At 36.1% G+C, this 25201-nt stretch overlaps 1 protein-coding gene across 8 annotated transcripts in view; it reads left to right on the top strand.

Moving 5' to 3' along the window:
- PTPRM (protein tyrosine phosphatase receptor type M) overlaps nucleotides 1–25201 on the top strand; it is a 460562-nt gene that overhangs the window by 150908 nt on the left and 284453 nt on the right. For all 8 annotated transcript variants that reach the window (XM_031588942.2, XM_090137388.1, XM_090137384.1 and 5 more), the window contains exons 4-5: nucleotides 7124–7202; nucleotides 10822–10937. In XM_031588942.2, coding sequence (XP_031444802.1) covers nucleotides 7124–7202; nucleotides 10822–10937 — 195 coding nt within the window. The remainder of the gene's footprint in view (nucleotides 1–7123; nucleotides 7203–10821; nucleotides 10938–25201) is intronic.

Raw genomic sequence — 25201 nt, 5'->3', positions numbered from 1 at the left:
TGTTATTGAACAAATGAAAAGTCTTCTGATAATATTGTTTAAGGAATGATAGGGGCCTTTTTAACTTTTCACACATGAAGGCTGGTAGTTTCCTGAAAGTAGTGTTCAGGAAAAGGCTCTGCTTTAGCAGATGAAGGGAGAAAGCAATACAGTGCTCTGATTTGCTTTTTTGTGGTTTAAGTTGCATATTCACGTAGGCATCTGCATACCTGTGAATGCACTATAATTCCATTCCATTAATAGGATACCCTACAAGGGTTTTAGCTGCAGATGAAGCCAAGATGTACTACAGACAAATTGTATGATAACATTCCACAGTTATAATATTTATGTAACCCAGGATGCATTAAAACAGTGGTGTTAGTCTGTTTTGCTACTCATTCGTGAAGAATATAGGCAAAATAACTCCCACTAATGGTAACTGAGTAGAAATTAAATTCTGTAGCGTGGAGTGAATTTTAATCCAATGTCTAAAGATTTATTTGCTTAAACATGCAAAACATTCAAAAGATTTAATAGTTAAGTGTTTTATTATTGTAGCACCAGTTATCCAAGCTGCCTAATACCTTTCATGTTGAGTTTCCATTTAGAATTGACTCTTTGGAAGTACAGTTTCTGAACAAAATAATTAATTTTTCTCAGCATACACTTTTCTTTTTACTAGGTAATTATTTGTGTAGGTTTTACCCCATATGAAAGCTGTGCGACATATATAAATCACCATGATAGCCTACATGTAACAACACTAATTGTAGTCTAATTACTGCATATTTGAACTTAAATTGTGAAATATTTTGTTGATTAAGACACATTTAATTCCATAATTAATGATCTTACAAGTGCTACTGTTTAACATCTGTCTTAGACTTTAGGGTATGTCTGCACTACATTCCAGCTACTGATTACAGTATAGTTGCAGTAACACAGGTTCACGGTGCCAAACACCTTCTGAGGGTCAGAGATAATCAGCCCAGCTTGTTCTTTTCTGCTGTGTCTCCTGGTCCCTGAGTTACTTGTTTAAAATAGCATAGGTATTTCTGCATTATTTTTGTATGTTACAGAAGGAGTTTATCATGCCATTGGAGATGGCCTGCAAACAAAACAAGGCTCTGTATGATTACTTTCACCCTCCTGTATACTTGAACAAAATGTACACAGACAAAAAAAAAAAAAAAAAGGACATTAAATGTTATGTGCTATGTAGATGTCTGTGAGAAATGGTGAGCTTGTGTTTTAGGATCTTGGAAACCAGCCTCAGGTTGAGAGGCTTCAAAATTCATGCTTTGAAATAAAAGTGAGTGCTGAAAAGGCTGCTCTTCTAGTGAAGAGAGGAGATGATGTTATTGTTTTTTCTCTTTTAACATTTTTTTTTTTTTTAATGATTTGGATTCTGTAGTAGAAGGAAAAAATGTTGATTTCAGGGTTGTTTTCTCTTTTTTTCCAGATTACTTAATGGTTCTCAGACAAGTTTGTAGTATTTGAAATCTATTTTACATTTCTGAAATGTTTCCAGTTTTAAAACTTTACAGTATGTGAAATGCTACTACTGAGTACAGTCTGATGAGAAGCTTTTGTTTCCAATTTCTAACCCTGCAAGCAAGCAATTTGGCACAGCACTGTTGCGAGTTGCATACTATCCCCTTGTCACTTTTTATATCTTGAATTATTTCCTTTGTAATTTGCTTGGAGTCAGTCATGGCAGCACTGAGCTGAAACAAATCTCGATTTAAAAAAAAAAAAAAAAACAGAAAAAACAAAAAAAACCCTCAATACATACTGCAGTTGTTTAAATCCAGAATAGGAACTAATAGAAAGGATTAAAAATAATTTCTATTGGTGTATGCTACTCTGTGTACCTTCTTTAAATATAATTTCCTCTGAAGCTAGCATGAGTAAATGGGTAAGCACCTGGTATTAATTCCTGATTTTTTTCTCAGTGAAGACACAATGGAGATACAAGGTATCAATTCACATTAAGATGAAATTTACCCTTTACCAGTCTAACACTTTTCCCTGTAAATTGGGAGTTTAGGGAATAAGAAGCAGTGAATCCAATTTGCTTTTTTCAAATCTGTTTAAACTTTCATTTCCTTCAGAACCTGTTTTATACAGGCTGTACTTGAAGTTTGGTTGATGCAGTGTACTTCAGTCACCAGTTAGGACAATGAGTGGAACTCTGGACAGTGAAGGTTATGCTCATATTCTCATATATTGCATGCTCTACATTAAACTGCATGCTTATGGTTTCTGAACTGCGCTTTGAACTCAAACTTGGAAATGCATATTGCCTTTTGAATGGCTTTGAATGGTCCAAAATCTTTTTGACCAAGTTGTGTGATTTAGGAGTGCATTTATTTTGAGAAAGGTTATTATGAGAAAGAGGGTAGGCCACGTATCTAAATTAAAAAACCCCATCAATATATAAATGTCCAAGAGTAAGTAGATGCATTCTTGTTTGCAAACAAAGATCCAGTGTTTTTTCTCACCCTTGTTCCTAAACCAAGGGAACTGTTCAATCACATCTGATTTAAAAACAAAGAGAGAAGAGCGTGATGTAGTGAGCCTGACAGTTTGGAGCTCAGTTTTCAGTGGTGTTCACTTTGAAGAGGTTTCTTTGGACTCTCAGGTTGGCAGCACAACTGAGGTGTTGTTTAATGTGCTGAAGTGCTCATTTGAGTGTTGGACAGTGGTTGTGTAGGAATGATAGATGGAGACGCACATAGCATGCAATAAATTCCTAACCTATGAGGCCAAACCATGTTCTAGGTGTGGCAGTGCTGCTAAGAGCCCAAGTAAATATGCTCTGATAGGGTTTTGTGGGTTCTGTGAAGGATGAAGTCAGAAGTGTCCCTTACTGCAGCTTTGAAGAGACAGTAAGAACAGGGGCAGTCCTAGGACAGAACCCAAAGGGAGTAGTGCTTAACTTGCAGGTACCTTTGTGTAACCACTGGTGTCTGATTTGACCAAGGAAAGGAGCAGTTGGGAGTAAAACGTAGCAGACAGTGGAGAGAAGGCAGCAAATGCTGTTGGCAGGGTGGGTGGGATGAGTGCTGCAGGAGTCTTGGCCCAGTTTATGGGAAGCAAAAAAGCAGTCTAATGTTAAGGAGCTTTCTCAATACTCTTTTTTCTGTCTTGTTTTTTGTAGACTGCTATTTTAAAGTCATGTGAAGTAGAGAGTATTTACGTTAGGTACAACCCACCTTTCAACTAAAAGCATTGTGATTTTGCAACAACAAAGGCAGGAATTTACAGAGCGAGGTTGTGTGGCAACAAAAACTATTTATTCCTATTGTTCAGGGGAGCAGAGAAGTTATCGCGAGCTGCACATTGTAAGCAGTAAGCATTTACGTTGGTGAGCAGCCCCCCTTCTTTTGTTCATGCACAGAAAGGGGAAGCGGCAGGAATGAGAAGCTAATTTTGCCCTTCAGTGAAGCAGGGAGGCTCTGGGACATGCAGCGTTAGGCCACTTCCCTGCTTCCTGCTTGGCAGGCCCAGGAGGCCAGGCAGCTCCCAGGCCAGCATCAGCCCAGCTCTTCCTGAGCAGTTGAATGTAGCATTTTAACCAGTTGTTTCCTGCCTGATAAGGTGATGGAATAATAAGACTAACAAATCAAAGGACTACCCAGCCTGCTGTTGCTTTGGCTGTTGCCTTTGTTTTGACTGGAGTCTGTCATATTGCCCACAGGTGTTGCGGCAGCTGGGAGGAAATGCAAAGTTTGACTTCTGAAGTAGAAATGTGAAATTCTACAAAACACACAGCTTTTCAAGTGTGAAATGTTGGAGAAAGCTTGGCGTGAAACAAGATGCAGGGTTTTATTTCTAAGAGAAATAATTCGGGAAACTCATCCAGATCTGTGAATTGTCATAGAATCATTTAGGTTGGAAAAGATCTCTAAGATCATCAAATGTCAGCTTTTTAGAAGAAAAATGAGTTACCAGAAATGTTTCTAGGTCCAGTCCTGAACAGTCCCATGCAGCGTGCAGTGTGCTTACAGGGATTTGCAGGCCCATGGCACCTGTAGAATCAAATGAATTTTTTAATGTACAAGGGAACATGCTCACTTGAGCAAATACTGTGGTCTATAATCTTTATTTCTATTAATAGAACTGTACTGGATTTGAATACAGAATTTGATAGTATTTCACAGCCTGTGAACAGACAGTAAATTCTATTACTGTACTTTTAGTGTGTGTCATATTCTTGAATATATGAAGGGAAAGGCACATCAGTGATGTCTATTTGGCTATAGTGTATCACTGCTGGCTATAGTGCCCCTTTCCATTTACTAATAAATGTGACTTTTCTGTCAAAAAAGACTAAAATATATGGTCAGGTAAGTTGATATCAGCTTGACTATTGCATGTAATGGACGCGTAATTAAACCAACTATATTTCAACTTGGATAACTTCTCTTTGGAACTTGCTCTCCTAAGTGACAACATTTGTAATTTAATAGCACATCCAGCTGGCAGTTTCTTGATACATTGCTTGGCTTATTTGTGACAATGGTATTTTTGGTATATTGTCTAGAAATACTGCAAAATATTTTAGATCTCTCATTGAATCTTTCTCTGTTGCCATAAGTATATCCAATTTAGTTATTTCAAGGTTGTAATTTCTGCCAGTAAACTGATAGAACTGGTTTATGGTCAGTCTATACTTGTCTGTGAGTATATTTTGATAAGGAAGTACTTGAAACCTATTAGAAAATCTGTAGCTAAGCTCCCCAGTTATGGATTACAGAAATTATTTTGAGATTTTCTACTTAGATATTTGGTTTTATTGGAAGTCAGACTACTCCTTGTAAAAGGCTCTCTTATGCAAGTATTTTCTGACATTAGTAAAATCCCTGTTATATGGCAGTAATAATTTTAGCAGAAAACTTAATGATTTGGCTGACTTCTTCAAAGTTGCGCATATGCAGATATCTCCAGTACTTTTCTACATTTTAGCATATGTGAAAATGAAGAGCTTGATAAGAACATTCTCTGTGCAGTGTTGGGATCGTGGATCAAGCAGACCTTTCATGTAGCTTTGTGCAAATCTCCTTACAGTGAGTTCCCCGAAAGAAACTTTAAAGAAACTTGTGACATTGATTTCAATAAAAGTAAGACTTAGAGTTTCTGTTTTTTTCTTCTTAACAGTTGAAACTCAAAGCAGCTAGAGAATACAGGAGAGAAATCAGAGAAATTGGATTTTTTCAGACTGTTCTTTACCTCCACACTTGGATTCAGTTTCCTCAGTGGCTTTCTTAGTGGCATCGTATTTCCCCAGGAACCTTTCCACCATTTCTGAGACCAAACTGTCTATTGTCTGTTCTTCACGGCCATGTTGTAAAATCCCTCTCTTTACTGCATGTTTTCACCACTGTGCAATCATTTTCATGCCCTACAGTCTTTCAGACCTACTCTGTTGTAAGTAGTCTTGGTAGGTCCCCAAGAAATGGAGCAGTCTCCTCCTTTTTCAGTTTCCTTTTTTCAGTCTTTCACTGCCACTGAAACTCGAGGTTTCTTTGTGCAAGTTATCAGTTTCTATTTCCATTTAAATGCTGCTAAGATGAGGATAGTAGAGACCATCATTTGAAAACCTCTTTCAGTTTTTTGAATAGAAATTATTATTTTAAGAGCTGTGTACTCATACTTCCCAGGGTAGTTCCTAAGATCAGTTCCACCAAAAAAATACTTTCTGTAGAAAAGTGATGCTTTGAAATTTTGAGCAGTCTTGATCAAGATGCTCTTCTGAACGCAAGGAGCCACATACATAACCTGACTATTCTGTTGCTATGGATGGGCAGTATCAGTTATGAGTGCCATCAGCGTGCCTTCAGGTTGGGTTTGTGACTGAGCAATCTTTGTCTTGCAGAACCTGTTTCTACAAAAATTGGTTGGTGGATTTTGAACTTTCTTCATGCTTTCCTCTTGTTGTCATGTTCACCTGGGGGCAATGTTAGCTCTGCAAGTTGAAATTCTTCTGTGGATAGGAGACAGAAATACAATGAAAATTAGATATTTTTCTTGTCCGCTGTGTGGACTTAAAACTGTATTTATGGCAATTTTATTCCATGGATGTTGAGGAGAAATGGATGGAATTTAGGAAGAATACTGTGATATTTGGGACAAAAGAGTAGGATTGTTGGCCAGTGATGATGAAGAAATGAGAAGGATGAAAGATGGTGAGAGGTGGAAAAGAATTTGCGTGTCTCAGAGTCTGTGTCAAAATCAGTATTGGTCTTCTAACAGTGTTTATTCAGCAATGGAAGACTTTTAGGGGGCTGTATGTTATCCTTACAACATGCTGGTATTTTGTATCATTCTCTTTCTGCCAAAATAATTGTTGCTAAGGGTATCGTGTGTAGCGTCCATCTGCATCTATTGCAAGATAAAATGTAGCATATATTTGAAAAGTTGCTTCTAAATTTCAACTTCTTCATAAGCCGACTTTGAGCATGAGCTTCTTTTCCATTGCTTTGGAAATGTACCTGCTAATGTTACTGGCGTATTTTCTTCTATTTCACATAAACATTCTTGGGCTATTATTGCCAAAGTTTGGAGATGTTTACTTCTGAGTGTGCTTAATTCAAATAACAGGAGGACTCCATTTATTTTGTGACCTATTTATAGCCATTAAACAAACAATGGCATATGGATCTGCTTTTCTTTAATTCACAGGATTTGTTGGAAGACTAAGAGCATAGAAAATACATTCTTAAAAATGGATCTGTTTGTATCTGATACTTTGTAGAACACTGTATACTGAAGAGTGGTCATTTATTTAATAAAAGTAGGTCTGTGTTCCATTCAAATGAAATAATTAAAGATAAATTATTGATTTTAATACTTAAGATTATTAGGTAATTATTTTGGCAGACCAAATACTAGGGGGGAGTATTTCTCTATGAGCCTTGTACAATCACTCTAGTAAATTTCTGAAACAGTATAAACATGAAAAATGCAATTTATGTTCTGGCTCTTTTTTATGACTCATTTTGAAGTTTTTTTGATTGTTCTTCATTTACAAAGAGCTCTCAAATGTTGAAAGAGTTGACATATTTTTCCATAACAAAGTATTTTTATATTTCCTCTTTTATAAAGCTGCTAACAGAAATTCTCTTTTCACTTTCAGGTTGTTTTTGAAGTGGTAACTTCAGGTCACCCTGGATATGTGGCCATTGATGAAGTGAAAGTTTTAGGACATCCATGTAGTAAGTATCCACACGCTATTTTAAAGTCTTCTAAAATGTATGTGCTACTATCCTATCCCTCAGTTAATGTTAAGGAAAAGATACTGAAAATGTCAGAAAACAATGTCACTGCTACAAAAATATGCTAAGTGTATACGAAATGTTGCTAGCTTTTGATCCCTGCACCTTACCAGCTTAGGAGATGTATTTTATATACCATTTTTGCACAGCATGAACCTGCATCATCTAACAATTCCTTCAGAACAAAAATCATCAAGACATGTTATGTGTCTTTCTATCAACATCAAAAATTAAATGCAGCTAGAAGCTGCATTTAATTAGGGAGGTGGACAATGCAAGAACTGAACTGATGACATGTGACTACTTTTCCAGTTCTTAGAAGGTAGAAAACTCAGCTGGTTGAGGGCTGTGACTTTACTAAACAAGATTGCTTAGGGTAAATCCCCAGGTAGAAAGTTCACATTCATGCCTAAATTTTTGAACTTTTTTTACTGCCTTATTTTCTAACATGTTTCCTTATCCTATTCCGATAAGGCATTGACCTGCTGGAAGAGAGTTCTGCAAAAAAATATCTGAGTGTCCTGGTGGACAATAGGTGGGCCATGAGCCAGCAGTGTGCCCTTGTGGCCAAGAAAGCCAATGGTATCCTGGGTTACATTAAAAAAAACAACATGGCCAGCAAGTCCAATGATGATCTTCCCATTCTACTCTGCCCTAGTGAGGCCTCATATGGAGTACTGTGTCCAATTCTGGGCTCCTCAGTTAACGAAAGACAGGGAACTTCTAGAGAGTGTCCAGTGGCGAGCTGCAAAGATGGGTAGGGTCCTGAAGTATTTATCTTATGAGGAAAAGCTGAGAGACCTGGGACTGTTCAGCCTGGTGGAGGCTGCATATAAATATTTAAAGGACCAAAGTCAAATAGATGGGGCTAATATCTTTTGAGCGGTACCCAGTGACAGAACAAAGGGTAACAGGTGAAAAAAAGTTCCACGTGAACATGAGAAAAAAAAAAATCCTTACCCTCATCTTGTGGGTGAAAAAACACTGGAACAGGCTGCCCAGAGTTGTTCTGGAGTCTCCTTCTCTGGAGATAATCAAATCCACCTGGATGCTTTCCTATGTAACCTACTGTAAGGAGCCTGCTTTGCAGGGGAGTTGGACAAGATGATCTCCAGAGGTCCCTTCCAACCCGTACAATTCTGTGTTTACTAAGAACATGCAATACTTAGCTCCCCAAAGTTCTTTTAAGAGCGATATTAAAATCAACCTTATGAATTAAAAATTAAATATAGTAATCCAGGTGTCTTTAACCAACAGCTTATGGAAACTATCATTTCACATATCTGCTATTTGTTAAGTAACACATATTAAAGTCATGCAATGAATTGTAGGTTGTAGTCTCACTGACCAAATGACTGAGTGAGGAAAAAGATACCAAATGCTGTGTAATTGTTCATCCGCTTCTTATGGCATATTGTACTTGTATGCATTCTTTGTGATTTGTAAGTGTGAGCTGCAATTTAAAATAAAAAGTGGCTCATCGGTTAATGCTAGAACACCTCATAAATATCATTTTAGTGTTAGTGGCAAAAAGACACAGACATTTCTTCAAATACGGAGACAGTTATGCAGAATCAGCAGCTATTATTTCTGAATCACTTAGTTCTAATAAACACAGCAGGCTCTCATGTTGTTAGGCAGTATTTGCACTTTTGCATTCTGAATTTATATCTTAGGTTTGACTAGTGAAGTATAAAGCAGCACTTTATCAGCATAGTAATTTTTCTTACAGAGTTTTTGAGAGGTTTGATCTGTGTATTCGTTCTCAAAACCTGCAAGTACTGAGTTATATCTCATAACGTGTAGAGTTCTAATTCTAAAGTGTTGAAATTTAGAAACTGTAATGAAATACTTCAATAAAGTAACTAAAATGTTAGAAATTAAAATATCAAACTATTTACACTGTCTGCTGTCACTGAAAATAGAAAAAAAGGAGAACTGGAAATAAACTATTTTGTGTATGTACCCTTGCAAGACTCAAAATGACTTTTCTTTGTGTATATTGCCAGAAAAAGTACTTTCTAAATGATTAACTTTCAACAAAAATTGAAATGGGAAAAATACCATGAAACCATGACATACGTTCTAGGCAGTTATCTGGGTAGCGTGGACAAAGGCCAAGTGGAAATTAAGACTGCATGTAGAACTGAAAGACGTGTTTGGCAGTTCGTTGGTTTGTGTGTGTGTGTATTTAAAAATCCTAAAGCCCCTTTCTACTTAAGCCATACATTGTAGTTCAGAGAAGCTACTTTAACAGTGTTTGGGAAGATTGAGAAAAAAACAAGTATGGTAAAAAGGTAAAATTCAATGTTAAAAAGTAAGAGAAACTTCCTAAGAATTTTACTGAATAGACAGCCAGTAATAATTTGATAGGTGAAGAAGATAGAGGCTGTCTGTCCTGATTCCATTGGGAAATGTTCAAATAAAGAAAATTGCTACATCTAGTAAATTTGCCAAAAGGACAGCTGTCATGAAAACATTTCCTCCTGTAATTAGATATTAACTTGAGCTGTTTTCTTCCATCTTTGGCTTCTTATACTGCCTTATGCTGGTCGTTAACAAATTTGGCTTCTTGAAATCTGGTTGCTCATTATTTTCTGTTATAATTTGTAGTTTGTCCCAGTGATAAGCTCTTCTAAGAGAATGTCATCAACATTTTAAACAGTTGTGATGCTCTGCTAGAAAGCATATGCTTCATTTTGTAGTTTATTCTAATATTAGCTGTTCCATGACTGAAAGCAATGTTCGGAGCCTGGCTTATCTGCTAGTATAGATAGTGCAAAAATTCTCCTTGACTGCAGTAGGATTTGAATTGCTGGGTAACAATGCATTCTCAAGGGTGAGTTTCTATATCAAATTTCTATCTTTTTCTGTCACGTTTTTTGTTGTCTCTAGTAAAACAGAAATATACATGCTCTCTTTCCTTCTGCAGTAGAGATGGGTCTTGTTTGAATATCTATTATTTGTTAGGTTAAATGCTTCTGTATTGCTTTCATTTTTGCTTAGGTATGTTTTCTCTTTCTAAATTAAAAATAAGCATCAGTATGGAGAATGCCTTGTTTTCTATTTTTGTTCAGTGTTGTTGAAATTAATTTTATTGAAGAAACGCAGCTGTAGATAGCAAGAAGCATTATGTTAGCATTTTAGCTGTTTCATGGTACAATTCTAAAGCATCTCCTCTAACTGTACCTGGTTAAGAGGAAAACCTGTTTCCCTGACAACATCTCTCAACTTCTTGCTGTTTTGTCTAGTCGGTAGTCTATCTAATAAATTTTTATTCTGAGCATCAATTTATTTTCAATACAATCTTCATTAATACAGATTGTTATTGCAAAAGGGATGCTGGGCTAAGATAATTTACAGCAGGATTAATTAAATAGCACCCATCACTTCTGCTTTTTCCCAGACACAGAGGAATAAAAGAATAAAATTAAAACAACCTAAAATATAATGTGTCTTTAGTGATTTAAGCCTTTTAAAGTGGAACTATATTCCATGTGTTAATTATAATCATTGCATTTGTGTTGCTTAATTTCAATCCTTTTTCTTTTTCCAACAGCAAAAACTCCCCATTTCTTGCGGCTTCAGAGTGTGGAAGTCAATGCAGGACAATTTGCTACTTTTCAGTGCACTGCCAATGGTAAATTCAGTACAAGTGACAGACTTTGGTTACAGGTAATTTATTTACTTTCTAATGCCGTAAGATCTGGAGGAATGGGAGTTCTCCTCACTGTGAGAACTGTAAAATGTATGAAAAATGATAGAGCTGTCTATTTGATTAATTTAAATTGTGTAGTGCCTTTGAACTAATATGTATTAGGTATTGTCTTCTAGAAACTGGTACTGGTTTTGTTATGTGTGGAGATCATGAATAAATGCATTATCTCCTGGGAAGGCCATGTCGCTTTCTCCTAATGTCTACTCTGCCCAACTGCAATATTACACTTGACATTCTTGGCTTGTCTTTTTATCTGTTAATATAGTATTTTCCACAAAAATTTAACTTTCTTTTCAAATTTAGAGAAGACCAATATGGCAGTCAAATCTGACCTTCGCTTTACAGTGCCGAAGAATCTTATCTGTATTCACTGGGTTTAATTTTTTTCCTATTCAGTAATGTAACTTCTAGATAGGTAACAGATCTTGAGGCTGTCCTTATCCTTGTGTCAAAAAGATCCATCTTCCAGAATCTCTCTTGGCAATGGTGTGCAGATCTAATTGTTGTCTTGCTGCTGTCATTTCAGAGGTGTCTGTTCTCTACTGTAAACAGTAGTTTGTGTTTAGATTTAGCGTTAGGAAAATACCAATCTTCAGTTCCCCTATACTTTCTGGGTGTGAAAAAAACATGTTAGAACTGAGATATTGTCTGTAAGAAGGACAGGAACTGCAGTATGTGGTGAGGGAAGGGTAAGAGAAATGGAAACAATAGTAATTGGGACATCGATGTGAACGTCTCAGTTTTTTGACATTTATTCAATTTCAGGTTTTCAGTACAGCTTTCCATTCACCCTGCACTTAGTACAAAATTTTATCAAGCAGTCTGGAAATGATTCAAATATGTGGGGCAGTTTAAAAAGCTTGGAAACTATCATACAAATAAGTACATCCACTTGAAAAATGAACTTACATGATTGTCTATATATCCGTGATAAACTGTTAATCTATACAGAAAGAGCCCAATGAAAAGGCGGTGGAAATCTGTGTTTTTTATTTGGTTTTTCATGGGTATTTTCAGTCGCTGTGTTGATACGACTGACGTTTCTCTAACCTTCTAGCCCTTTAAAAGACCATATTATAGTGTTGAATTGTTAAATTAGACTCCTGTCTTCCCTAAACCACTGAGCTCTTTTGAAAGCATGATTTTCCAGTCAGGAAAAGAGTTTAGCACGTATGAGAAAATAATAGGTTGTTATTTTGTCAGTTATAACCTTTCCAGAGCCTTTGAACTTTTTCATAATGTTATTTTGTAAAATTGAAGGTAGGATTCATTATAAGAAAATCCAAATTCCATTCAGTTTTTCCCTAAGTTTCATAGAAGTGTCTTTTTTTTTTTTTTTTTTTCATGGAGTTTAGTTGGTACGTAAATTCTTTGCAAGGCTGGAATGCCATTTTTTTATTTCAGTAACTCAATTTCCTTTTAGATTTCATTTAGTATAAAATCATTCTTCTGAACAACCATAGTGATTCTAGGATATCTTTGCTGAGCTTAGTGAAGTGATTCCTTGCTTATACATAGTTACAAGAAGAATGTTTTCTCCATGTGGGGGATAAGAAAGTAGTGACAGTCAGCCAACTACTTTTCAAATAATTTCATATTCCTGTGGCCGCAGTGTTTATTTAGCCTACCCATGTAGTTGTAGCTCCCTCTAGTAACCTATCCAAGCTTGTGCAGATTCCAGGTGTACCCTTGTGTGAGAACAGTTTAAAAGTTGTCAGGATCTCCTGGCTTGCATAGATTTATTTTTGTACTTGTTTGCCAGTTTTCACAGATGTCTGCTTAGAATAAGAGTGGTCAGACAGCTCAATGTGTGGAATACTGCAAGTCAAGGCTATGAGATACACTTCCAAGTGGAATTGGCTGTGTTTTATTGTAAAAGATCCCCAGACCTGGAGTTCTTCATCTGTCATTTGAAAACATGTGTTTTCATGGTGCGATACTGAGGAATTTTGAATAAACCTGCTCATGATACCTCATATCACTGCCATAGGACCAAAAGTACAATGAAACTATCTATAAAAGCTGCCAGAAAACATAGATTCTTCTGTGTTGTACGACTGGTTAAATAGACATTAAAAATCTTTTGATTGCTGTTAATAGGAGAACCAACATTCAGTTAAAAACATCTTAAAAACAGAGGTTCTTATGTACACCAATGCCAGAATAAAATGAGTGCTGTTCTACTGAACTGCTGGTCCTGTACTCAGATTTTAGTGTTCCTGCAAATAGTTTGTGCAAACCCTCTGATACACCTGCATTTGTTCACTGATAATATGAAGCCCTTTCCACCATGCTTTTGTTGTTTGTTTTCCTTAAATTCAAAAACCCTTTAGGGAAAACCGTAATAGATAAATAAAAACAACTGTGTGATGACAAAAGGAACCCTTGTTTTTGTCAGGGGTTTCTCAGCATTTCTCCCATGGAAATTGTGGCACTATTGCTATTGTATTTGGACATGGCAATGCCAAAATATCATGAGATAATTTGCTTCCAGTAATTTTCCAGTATCTGTCATTTTTTTTCCAGATTCACATTGCTAATCTGAAGGACAGGTAAACTGCTTGTGGAATCACAAGCCTACTGCGTTCAGTGGCATTTCTGATTGTTTTCAGCGCTGTCAGGTTTTCCTTTTTGTATTTTATTTCTTTTATTATAGTAGCCCTCAGCCTGTATACATCAGTAGACATTAAGTGTAGTAGGAAATGTTTTTCTGGCGAACAAATAATTTAGGCTTTACACTCTGATAGATTGTTAGAGATAGAAGTTCTTTTAAAAAAAAATAAAATGTAATTGTAACTTGGTTTGTCTCCTTATCTTTGCTGAATAGTTGTTGCAAACGACGTAGATGTTCTTAGTTTAATATTGCTAAGGCATTGAAGCAAGTCATGTTTTATCACCCCCCCACACACCTTTTTTTTTTTTTTTCCTTCCTTTTGAAGCCTTTCCTACCGTTATTTCCTATGGAATGTTGAAGTTTGGAGTATTATAGATTTTGCAATTGAAATGGTGACAGGTTATCACAGGTTTTCTGCCCACATTTGGTCTCTGAGACATGGAATTTGTATCATTATCTTCTGATTGGTGTTTACTGTTTCAAGAAAGAGAAGACAGAAGTTTGTTTGCCTATTCCACTGTGCAACACTTTGCAAAAAAAACCATAATTTTCCTGGTACTACTGGGCAGTTGTGGACCATAGTGCATGAGTTATGACTTCAGGCTTATTATATAATTTGACAAGTTGTGGTTACTGCCAGTGATGCCATTTCAAGTTGAAGAAAAGGACTTAAGAACATGACAGAATCATACAAGTTTGTTTTTGTTGCTGTAACTAATGCCCAGTTAATAAGATTATTGGCTAGATTGTATATTTATGAATTCATATCCTCATTAGCTTACATTCTAAACATAAACATCCATAAAAAATAAATGTGATACTAATGAAGGAATGTTTAGATTGAACAGATGTGTCCCATCTACTTACATTTCCTTTATCACATCTGTGGATAACACAGGTTATTGTCAGTATACACTGACTCACTGAGTGAGAAAAAACGTCATGTGCTGTCTTGCTGCAAGGACTATAGCAATTGCTGAAACTTTTTTTTTTTTTTTAAACTTAAATTAATTCCTATTTGAAACTTTAAATTTTGTAAGTTGACATTAGCATTAAGATACAGTACTGGGCACTAAACAAGATGGGAATCCAAAACAATGGAAATACACCTCAGGAAAGGAAAAAAATATGTGTTTGTAGGTGGAAGGCAAAGTAGAATTTGAAGAATAGAAAAAAAAAAGCATGCAGAACACATGAAGCTGTTTTCAGAAAGTCGTGAGTTAGAGTTTAGTGAATTGGCAGAAGAAAAAACACTGCATAATCTGTGCTTTTTTGGAAATAGCCTTCTTCGGGAGGGCAGCCTAGCGCAATGAAAGAAGAACAATATTTATTTACTTACTTTTACCAGAACCCTTTGAGCCCCAAATTTAAATAGTACCTTAAAAATAAGAACAAAGTTTCAAAAAATTGTGGGTTTACTTAAAAACAGGTAAATATCTTTCACTGCCAGCCCAAGATATACACATAAAGATTTTCTTCTCTGCAGGTGTATGAAGTGTGAACTTGCACGTATTGCACAATTACATACACAAAATATTATACTCAATAGTAGCTGAAATTGAAATGATTATAAAATGAGAAGTGATTGAATATTAAAATAATTATTTTCAGGTCTATACTTGGGAAAATTTGTGCCTCATCAGCCTTAGAGGTTTGAATACCTTGAGCGTTTATTTTTAAGTCTACATAGTAATGTTTTTTTTTCTATGGAACTCCCATCTTGTTTATTATAGTGGACAATATAAATAGTTCCTTAATATTTGGTTTGCTTCCTACTGGCATATGCTTCACTTTGCATACTGAATACTGTTTAATTCTATTCTAAAAAGTCTTGTTCATGTTCTAATGGAATTTTTACCACGAATCTTAGCATGACACAGTATTAAGTTGCTTCTTTGAAATGGAATAATAGGGTCTTCATTTTGTAGTTGAGGAATGTGGGCATTAGGAAATCAAAACTTACCTCTTACTTCTGAAACAGAGTCTTAGTTATCTGTACCTGATCTTCTGCATGTGAGGCAATACATAGCATGTTCCATGCTCAGTGTTTACTGGTTCTAGCTGCAATAGCACATGCTCAGCACTTCTGGGAGTTGACCTCCAAGACATAAATCAGGCATCTGAAATATCAGTATACAGTTAGAAGAATCCTGGGAAAAGTGTTTAACTGACTTGAGTGGCATCTTTGACAGAGGCACATTTATTAAATCACACAGGTTCTTAAATTATCTTGTTTGTTCCTCAGCTTCTCAGACCTGACTTCCTCTCTTTATTTTGCACGCTTCTCCATCTTTTGTCCTAATTTACAGCTGGTTCATTCAGTTGCTTCTGTGTGCTGCTGGCTCCTAAAGCAATATAGAGTGCCATTTCAGGGGAACTGCAGTTCGAGTAACAGCCAGGTATCATGAAATTCTTTGGTATTAATTCCTAAAGGTTAGTTACACCATCACTAAACATGTGGCAATTACTATTTTCAGACAGCTGTACCTTGACTCAATATAGACTGCCTTTCTTGAGAGAATGTTCCTCAAAAATGCATTGGAGAGCTACATTTGGTGAAAGAGATTAATTATTTCCATGTGTTTTTCCTGATCTCTTTCTAAAAGTGGTTAAAATTCAAATAATTACTTAAAAATATTGTTGAGACACATGTATTGCAGATATGTGGACCTAAGGGTAAAAGTTATTTGAAATAACAATAGGATCTTTTAGTAGGTATGTCACAACTGTGAAAAGTAACAGCATCAGACTTAGCAAAAGCAGGATGCTAATGGATGTTCTCTGATTGAAGGGGACAAGGTCAAATCTTTCAAACCTATGGTTTATATGTACAGAACAGAAGCTACTGTATTTGCAGCCAAGAAAGAAAGAACAGTGTGACAACTGTGTCAAGTCTTCTCTACCATATATTACAGTTTACTACCTGTTAATACAGGATTTGATATTTCTTCTCTCCTCTGAAAGCTGTCTTTCACCTTATGAGTTATTTTAGATAATCTTCTGAGGGTATGAAGAGGATGAAAAATTGTATTCCTCTTCATAAAAAGCTGCATTATTTTTTCACTCAGAAATTCTGAGTGAGAAAAAGTTCTAGAAAACAAATTATTTCCTTAGAAGTACGTATACATACATGCACACAACTGGGTGGTATCAAAAACAGCCTTGTGAGGATGTAGAACCAATGTGAGAACCAACTCTTGGCATAATATGAAGATGATGTAGAATGTTCAAAATATTATGTGTATTTGTACAACAGCCTCTGCTTGGTTATGTAAGTCTCATAAAATATCCCAAGAGTTGAATCCATGTCCTTGAGTTTTACAAGAATTTCCTGTTAGAGCATGAACTTTCCGATGCTTTCATTAACTGTCATTTTCATGGAATGTGGAAACACTTTAGAAAAAATGTTTCAAACATTTTCCTAGTACTAAGAAGTGCTAGTATGAAGCAGCATTTTACCTATTAAAATTAAATAATCTACACTTAGTAACGACTTATTTATGCAAAAAGATGGAACTTGTAACCTAAATTGAGCAAATAAAAGATGTTCAGAATATTAGATAAAGAGTTTGATTCTGATCTCTGCTTGCTTTTGTGTACTATGGGAGTTCAGGAAGCCACTTTTCCAACTCCCTCTCCTAAGATTGATAAACTACTTCGTGCATAGTGAATATTCATAAGTCCATTGACTTGAGAAGAGCTTCAGTGACTTGAAGAAACTAAAGATTTTGTCATGGATCCTGATGTACGTGCATATTGGTTTGTTTTTTCCTGTTATCCACAAAGATAATTTTACTGTTATAGTGAAAATAAGTGCCCTGTAGGAAGGAGAGAAGAGGGCCTTACTACACAGATGAAAGCTAAACTTTTTTTAGATTCTGGTAACCATTTAATATCGTTTCCATTTTCTGTTAATTTCTTTGTGTTCCCCTTTTGAGTACAGTGTATATTTAGTGTCCTTCTTGCACCCAGTATCTTTTCTATTAATTACCATTAATCACTTTTAATTTATTTACTTTTCATTGATTGTGTTGTAATCTTAGTATATGACACAAAAAGTTCTGTGAATGACAGAATATGAAGCTTGTGATGTGTCATGTCTAATAAGTCGCGTACTTCTATGAAAACTTTTCTTGAATTATCTGCCTTAAGTATGCATTGTCTGATGTCTGTAATACACCAGAGTTTGAGTTTCTGCTGTGGGTAACCTTGCAGAACTGTGATGTTTATTTTTATGGATACGGTAAGAAGTTAAATATTCCTTCAAATGTGACTGGACTGTGTCAAGAGATTGTAATTCCTTGAGGATAAAAGAGAAACAGGGGGCTTAACACACATACGGATAACCTAATCACTTTTACTAATTTCCTAACTAACTAAACCATATTTATGTTTGGCTAATAAAATTCTTGTATGCATGTTAACAATTAAGGTTGTTGTTTATTATGGGTACTGCTTCTCCTTTTTAATAGATATAATGCATTGTAGAGACAAGTCACTTTTAGCGTACCCTAGGAATTGATGCTGGGGCAGGCAGTGTTTAACCTCTTTATCACTGTCCTGTATGATAGTAGAGTGCACCCTCAGCAGATTTGCAGATAATGCAAAGTTGGAGGAGTGACATATACACCAGAGGGTTGTGCTGCCACATCTGGAGGGACCTTGGCACGTTGGAGAAATGTGCAGAGAGAAACCTTGAGAAACTGATGAAAGGGAAATGCAGTCCTTTGCCAGGAAATGACTACCCCCATGTATATGTTGGAGTTTGACAGTGTGGAAAGCAACTCTGCAGGGAAGAACCTGGCAGTCCTGTGGGCAAATTAGTTATTAACTAGCCATGAGCCTTTTGCAGCAAAAAGAACAACAGCCTTCTGGTCTGTACAAGGGGAGAGTTGCCTGCAGTTCAAGGGAGATGATCCCTCTCATCTGCTCAGCACTGGAGAGACTATCTAGAACACTGGGTACAGTTCTGGGCTCCCCCACACGAGAAACATATGGGCACAGTTAAGGATGGCTTAGAAATGGGAAGATCAGGGAAAAGGGAAAGAGCTGGGACTTCTCCAGATGGGAGAGGACTCAAGGGAAATCTTGGAGGGAATAGGAGTGAAGTAGCCAGAATCTGAAACAGGTTGCCGAGTGAGGTTGTGAATGTCCCCTCCCTGGAAGCATTCAAGGCCAGGCTGGATGGGGCTTTGAGCAACCTGGTCTAGAGGGAGGTGTCCTTGCCTATAGCAAGGGAGTTGGAACTAGGTGATCTTAAGATCCCTTCTAAGCCAAACCATTAATGATTCTGTGATTCTTTTCCATGGTGCAAGAGGCCATGGATGCAAACTGAAGTATAGGAAACTCCACTTAAATATTAAAAGAGAAAAAAATATTGTTTGGCAGTTCAAACTGGAACAGGTTGCTTGGACAGATCAGGGAGTCTCCATTCCTCGACATAACTCAAAATTTGGATGCAGACTCTATTTGACCCTACTTTGAGCAGGACAGTAGGACTATCTAAGAGGTTCTTTCCAACCAGTTGTTTTATGAATCTGTGATAGTTGGTTTAAAAATCACTATTCCTGTCTTTAGAACTTAGCAACTTTACTGGTAGGGAAATTCTGAGAATGAATTTTTTGAGTGTGACATGGCTCAATGTACACGTTGTTTTTCAGTAGTTTACTGGATTCAACTCTTCTCATTTTAATATCTTTGACAGTCTTTCCTGTTAATTTCTACTTGTGTCAGTTTATGCTTCCTTTTTCTTAATTTACTTTGACTATCATAAAGTATAGAAAGGAAGTGGTCAACAATAAGAGCATACAGAAAAACAGCAAAGCTATGTTGGGATGATGTTAGTGTAAGCAAAGTGCTGAGTACTCTTATTGCTGGCAGTACTCTCCAAGTTTGCCTTAGGAATAACTTCTCTAAATAAGAAAATAGTATATTGTAATAATATGGAAATGTGAATATTGCCAACTTGACACCATATTGGTTTTACATCCAAGAGCAATGAAATCTTTTCCACCTTTGCAGTGTGATATGCAGGATGATTCTTGCAAGAGGTTTCTGAACAAACAGAAAAACGGAGGCCAATTTGCTACTTCAGTGCCCCGGAGCAAACATGATTGGATGTTAGACTGGCATCTTATTTCCACCCACTTCCTATGTAATGTAATAGTTGTTCTCAGAGCTTCTATGACCAATGAAAAGCATAGGAGGAAAAGTAAAATGCTTGATGTTGCAAAAGCTACTCAAAGTTTACACGCTGTCCGTAGTCTACTTTTATGGGGCAGTGTCACTGATGTAGGGAAGACCAAAATAAGCCGTATATTTCTTGTTCTTGGAAACAATCCAGAAACCTGGGCAGCAAAGGTGTATTCTGGGTTAGGTTTTCTAATACACCCAGGTTGCCCTTCGTGGCATAAGAGCCAAGTGTCAGTAACCATGAAGAAATGTCAGCATGTTTTGTTATTACTATTAAATACAGAAAAGGGTAGTTGGAAGAATAAAGAATAACTCCTAACCTCGGGAACCAGTTTCACCATTCCAAAGTGATGATAATGTAAATCACAATTTGGGAACTTAAAATGTTATTGAAGGTATTTTATTCTGGTGAAAATATCTGACAGAAGTCTCTATAAAGTTTTACATTATGGCATCAGTTGAAACTTCTGATAAATCAAACTCTTTAGATCAAAGAGCAACATAGACACTACTGATACTAATACCAAATCAAAAACTAAAAAATTCAGATGCGTGAAAACAGGCAAATTTGATGACTTTGATGAGGAAAAGTAAGTGACTCTTGATGAGCATAAGTTGCTTTTGAGGGGAGAGTTGTGCATTGCTCTGTAGTGTCAGTCATCCATCAGGCTGCAAGGAATGATATCAGGTATTGTTTCCCAGAGGCAATCCTTCATCACTTGTCTAGGAGATGTGGACGCTACTCTGCCGAGAATATGCTTGTGACAGTAATATACACAGTTTTCAATTAGTGTATTAAATGCTGTTGCTTATATATGGAGTAAGGAATCTGAAGACTTGTAACATAGGTTGTTGGTTTGGGTTTTTTTTTCTGTTTTGCAAATAGCCTTTTTATCACCAAGGAAAAAATTATCCAAACCTGTAATCCTCCGTTTAGTAATCTCCTGTGACCAAAAGAGATTGATGAACATATGCAAACTAGAAGGGATGCATGAGTCCTTCCCTCTTCTCCATCTCAATCCATCTGTGCGCATATTTTCATTTGGTAAAGTAAAATATAAAAAAAAGTTACTTTGGGATTAACTTCAGCAGTCAAACCTTGATATTCATGTCTGAATTGGAAATGAAGGGACCAACGTAGTGTTCTCTTTTTCAAGAGCCTTGCTGTGATGTATTAATGTTCCAGTTTTTCTGGAGCGTTAAATAATATAGTAAATGGTGATTGGCAGACCTGAGATAACGAAACAGCTGACCTGTGCCACTTGGGGCAGGTAACATACAACTTGCACCTCAACAGTGTGTTAGGTATGCCTGTTGCTGGACCCTGAAGACTGTCTTGATCTGAAGTGCTGTTCAGCAGCAGCAGAATTGCTTAGGGACACGTACAAGTCAGGCAACTGATGAAGTAAATTCAATCAGCTTTCTGTGCTATGCTCTTGGACCTTTGGGAGAAAGAAGCAGTGACCTTTACAATGAATACTGTAGTTAAAATGTACAGACTTCCTGCTGGGAGGCATAGTGTTCAAATTGGAGCTATATGGAGGCTTCTTTTTTAAGACCAAGGGCAGTTTAAGCTCGTTTGAGGCAAAGAGAACTGAAGTAAAGACTAAATTAAATTAAACCCAAAGGAAAGACAATAGGAAGGGAAACAGAGCATTGGAGAATGTCTGTTTAGGGGGTGGTTATTGAACTATGGGACTGACTTAGTAATTAAACTCAAACGCCTCCAACCAGTCCTCTCTACCTGAATTTCTCTTCTGCATAAACCAGTGTGTACATTGGTTATTATTGATTATTACTGCTATGACTATCCTCACTGTTGAGAGGTATACTTTACCCATTGATGTGCATCTCTTACCTCCTCACACTCCAAAAAGGCACCCTGAGCGGGATGTAGTTTCTTGTCATGAAATGTGTGTTTTACTTGGCTACTTTGTAGGACTCATCAATGAGTTTTGACTGTTATTCTGGCTGTTTAAAACTTTCAGAGATTTAAACTTGAAGTTGTCTCCCAAACTTGCATGATAGACTTTCTTTACATGCCTCTTTCCTTTCCAAACAAGCTAACACTTTTCATGAAGAGAATTTTTGTTTTTATGGATTTTTTTTACCTGTCCTGTTATATAACTGGAGAGGAAAGGCAGACAAATGCCTACATCACTCTCCATCGTATGTACAAATGAAAATTATGCTAATGATCTTTCCTTTCTCACTTTCTCCTCATTGCTCTCCTCCTTCCCAGTCCCTCCATATGCCTATGCCTGGCATCTGCAGAATTCTAAACCAAAGTATTGAAAATTATGTATATAGTCTAAATTTTTTTTAGTAAGGTAGCTCTTGTAGTTTTGTTAATACAGGTAAAAGCGTAATGAGTGCTTACTGTTTTGTGTTTCAAAGAATTGAGATACAGAGTGAGATTAAATGTCTTAATAAATAAACTATGGGTTCAGCAAAATGCTTAGCATATGCTTGGATAGTTGCCATAATTTCTTTATGAAACAAACTTATCCTTTAGAGAGAGATTTTCTAGTGCTCTGTTTTCTCCAGATGTTTCTGAGAACATAATTCTGTACAAATGATTTTGGATTCTGTTGTGTGCCATTAAAGATGAATGGAAAGAAGGTTTGAGATTTTTACATGTTTGTGAGCACTGGAAAATTGTCAGAGAATATTAACATTTCTCAATCAGTCTTGCATTTCATGTAAAAAATATAAAATTAGCAGTTTTGTTGGTGTTTTTTCTTTTTTTTTTTCCTTTTGAAAACCTGTCTGTAGTAATAAGAGATCTGCTTCTGTCAGAATGAAACAGAAGAGATTCATTATGTAAGTACTGAGTATCTGCCTTGGGTAAATTACAGTGAGTTTAGTGGCTTCAGAAAATAGAATAATGTCTTTGTTTACTTTCTGCATGTTTAATTGTATCTTCAAATAGATAATGTTGCTTGATATTTAATAATGTGACTACTTGATGTGTAGCTTCAGTATATTTTACAATTTTACCTTGTAGCTACAACAGTCATTTAGGTTTAGTCATAAGAAATAGAGATTTATGCGGAGCTATGTCATTTGAAGAAAAGGGTAAGTAATCAAACATAAAAATATTGAATCCTGAAATCTTTCCTGAACAGCAGAACAATAGCATTTTGCTTCAATGCCCATGAGTTACTCATACAGAGCGCAGTTCTGGCTCACAGTAGAGCAATTCTGAACAGGGCAATAATAATCTTTTTTCCAGCATGGCCTCATTACTTGAATGAAATACACTTGTTAACTTATACAGATAGAATAAATGCTGGATAATCATAGGATCTGCGGTGGTTCTAATCTAGACTGACAAGCAGTTGTCTTGGTTATGAAAGCAATTCTGGAAATTCAGAGGTAGAGTCAACCACTGAAATTATTAGAATGAAAAATATGAACTCTGTGAAGCAGTTTTGTTGAGGTATTAATTGCTATTTGATTTAGATTTAATACGTGTTTTAAACCAAATTACTTCTGGCACTGCTGATGTTATTTGAGATCCCACTGGCATGACTCTAATCAGGATTTTATAAATGTGTGTATTTGAAAGTGGGATAATGCAAACCCTTTCTTTTAATAAATGTATGAAAAACTGCTTAATTTACCTGCTTGAACAGAGGGTAACTGACCGATGCTTCCTTTTAAGACTCTTCTGGCAAAATTGTTGAAACACTCTCTGAGAATGATTAATGCAGTGGTAGTGATGGATATAACATCCCAGAACTTCAATCCCTTTGAATTACTGCTGTATTTTTTTTAAACTATTTCTGAAAGCTTTAATATGTATCTTGTTGCTACTAAATTGCTGTTCATTTAGAAGACTTAGTGTTAGTTCATTGCCTAAACGAGATTGTAAGTCTAATTTAAATAACCATCAGCCTATTTCTTTTTACTCTAGCTTGCCTAGAAAGGAAAAATAATGTGCATTTTTAGGGTGTTTTATGCTGTCTTTGGATGAATTTAATATAGTGGTACTAGAAGAATGAATTTTCAAGCTGTTTATATCCCAAGATTAAATTAAGATTTTTTCAGAATACCTGTATGTTAAATTACATATTGCTTAATAGAAAATGTATTCTTACCAGTGACTCACCAATTAATTATATTCATTGTTTTGCATAAATAGCATCCTTGATTTGTTTTTGTATGGCTTTGTTTAGTTGGTTTTTGTTTTGGTGAAGCATTCTCTGAACATTTGAAAACATAGAGGTTTCTCAGCAACTGGGGGAATCTGCTATGTTCATTTTTGGATCTCAGCATTTTACAGTCCATTTTTTTGCAGTCAAAATTCTTCTGTGCTAAGTTAGGTAGGTCTGCCTTAGGGATGCAGCCTTTGTACTCCGAACAGGCCTAGGATTAAATGATTAAGGTAGTTTTCTCTTTCCAAAGAAGCGTCCTGTTCATGCAGTTTTCCAGGTCCCAGAGGCAGAAGGAGCTAGCAGGCTTAATGTGCATTGAAGCCTCAGTCTTTCACATGGCACGACAGAACTACTGAGCAAAATAAAAAGAACTGTATTTATCCTGGTGAACTGAATTTAATAGGAAACAGTTGCACAAAGCACAAGAACCAAAAAGACCCTACAAAGTTGCTCTGACAGTTTGTTTTAATGGTCTTTAATATACAGTGCTCTCATGTTTCATTGAAAATCATGAATTGTAAACTGTTTTCTGCATTCAGACTAGTAGATTACAGACCTGTTGGTTTTTATTTAATTTTCATTAAGGTATGATGTATTTGTGAGGACTCTCACATAAAGATTATTAATTTGCAATTCAGTTAATTTCAGCATCTATCTTAAAAGAGCTGAGATCGAAGCTTTTTATTGCTATAATTGTTAAAACAATAGATAATTGACCACATAAATGGTCTCTTTCATTTGTGAAACTTCCAAGTTTTGCATTTGAGTTTAAAAATCATTTTTGTGAATGCTACTAAGTATAATAAATTAAAAAAAAATGTAGATGTCTTTAATATATTCAGTGAAGAAATGTTCATTTAGTATTAATGTGTTATTTTTAGGTATTCTGAATGAAATAGCTTTTCATAATTTGCATGGAGCAAGCACTTGTTGTTTATCATACAGTATGTTTAAAGGGACATGTTAATATAGAAAAAGAAATATGGTTCATGCATTCTCCCATAGAGGTGCCCACTGTCACAGCTGTGCAGCTTCCTGAAGATGCTATGCAATGAGTCAGAGAGGAGGACTGTGAATCACAAAAAAAGAAAGAGAAGCTGGCTGTGTGGATGCAGTTAAAGTAGAAACATTTCTGTATTTGTTTGTGAAATGGTAAATAAGACTGATTCTGAAGAAATGCTCTTTATTGCACTTAGCAGTTGTTGAAATAACTGGTTTTGGAAGGGCTTTGTAGGTTTAGTTCAGTTTTTCTTTC

This window comes from Phasianus colchicus, chromosome 3 (genome assembly GCF_987193195.1).
Source record: "Phasianus colchicus chromosome 3, bPhaCol1.hap1.1, whole genome shotgun sequence".
Lineage (NCBI taxonomy): Eukaryota > Metazoa > Chordata > Aves > Galliformes > Phasianidae > Phasianus > Phasianus colchicus.
The sequence above is the reverse complement of the archived record's forward strand: the minus strand, read 5'-3'. Positions and strand labels throughout refer to the sequence as shown.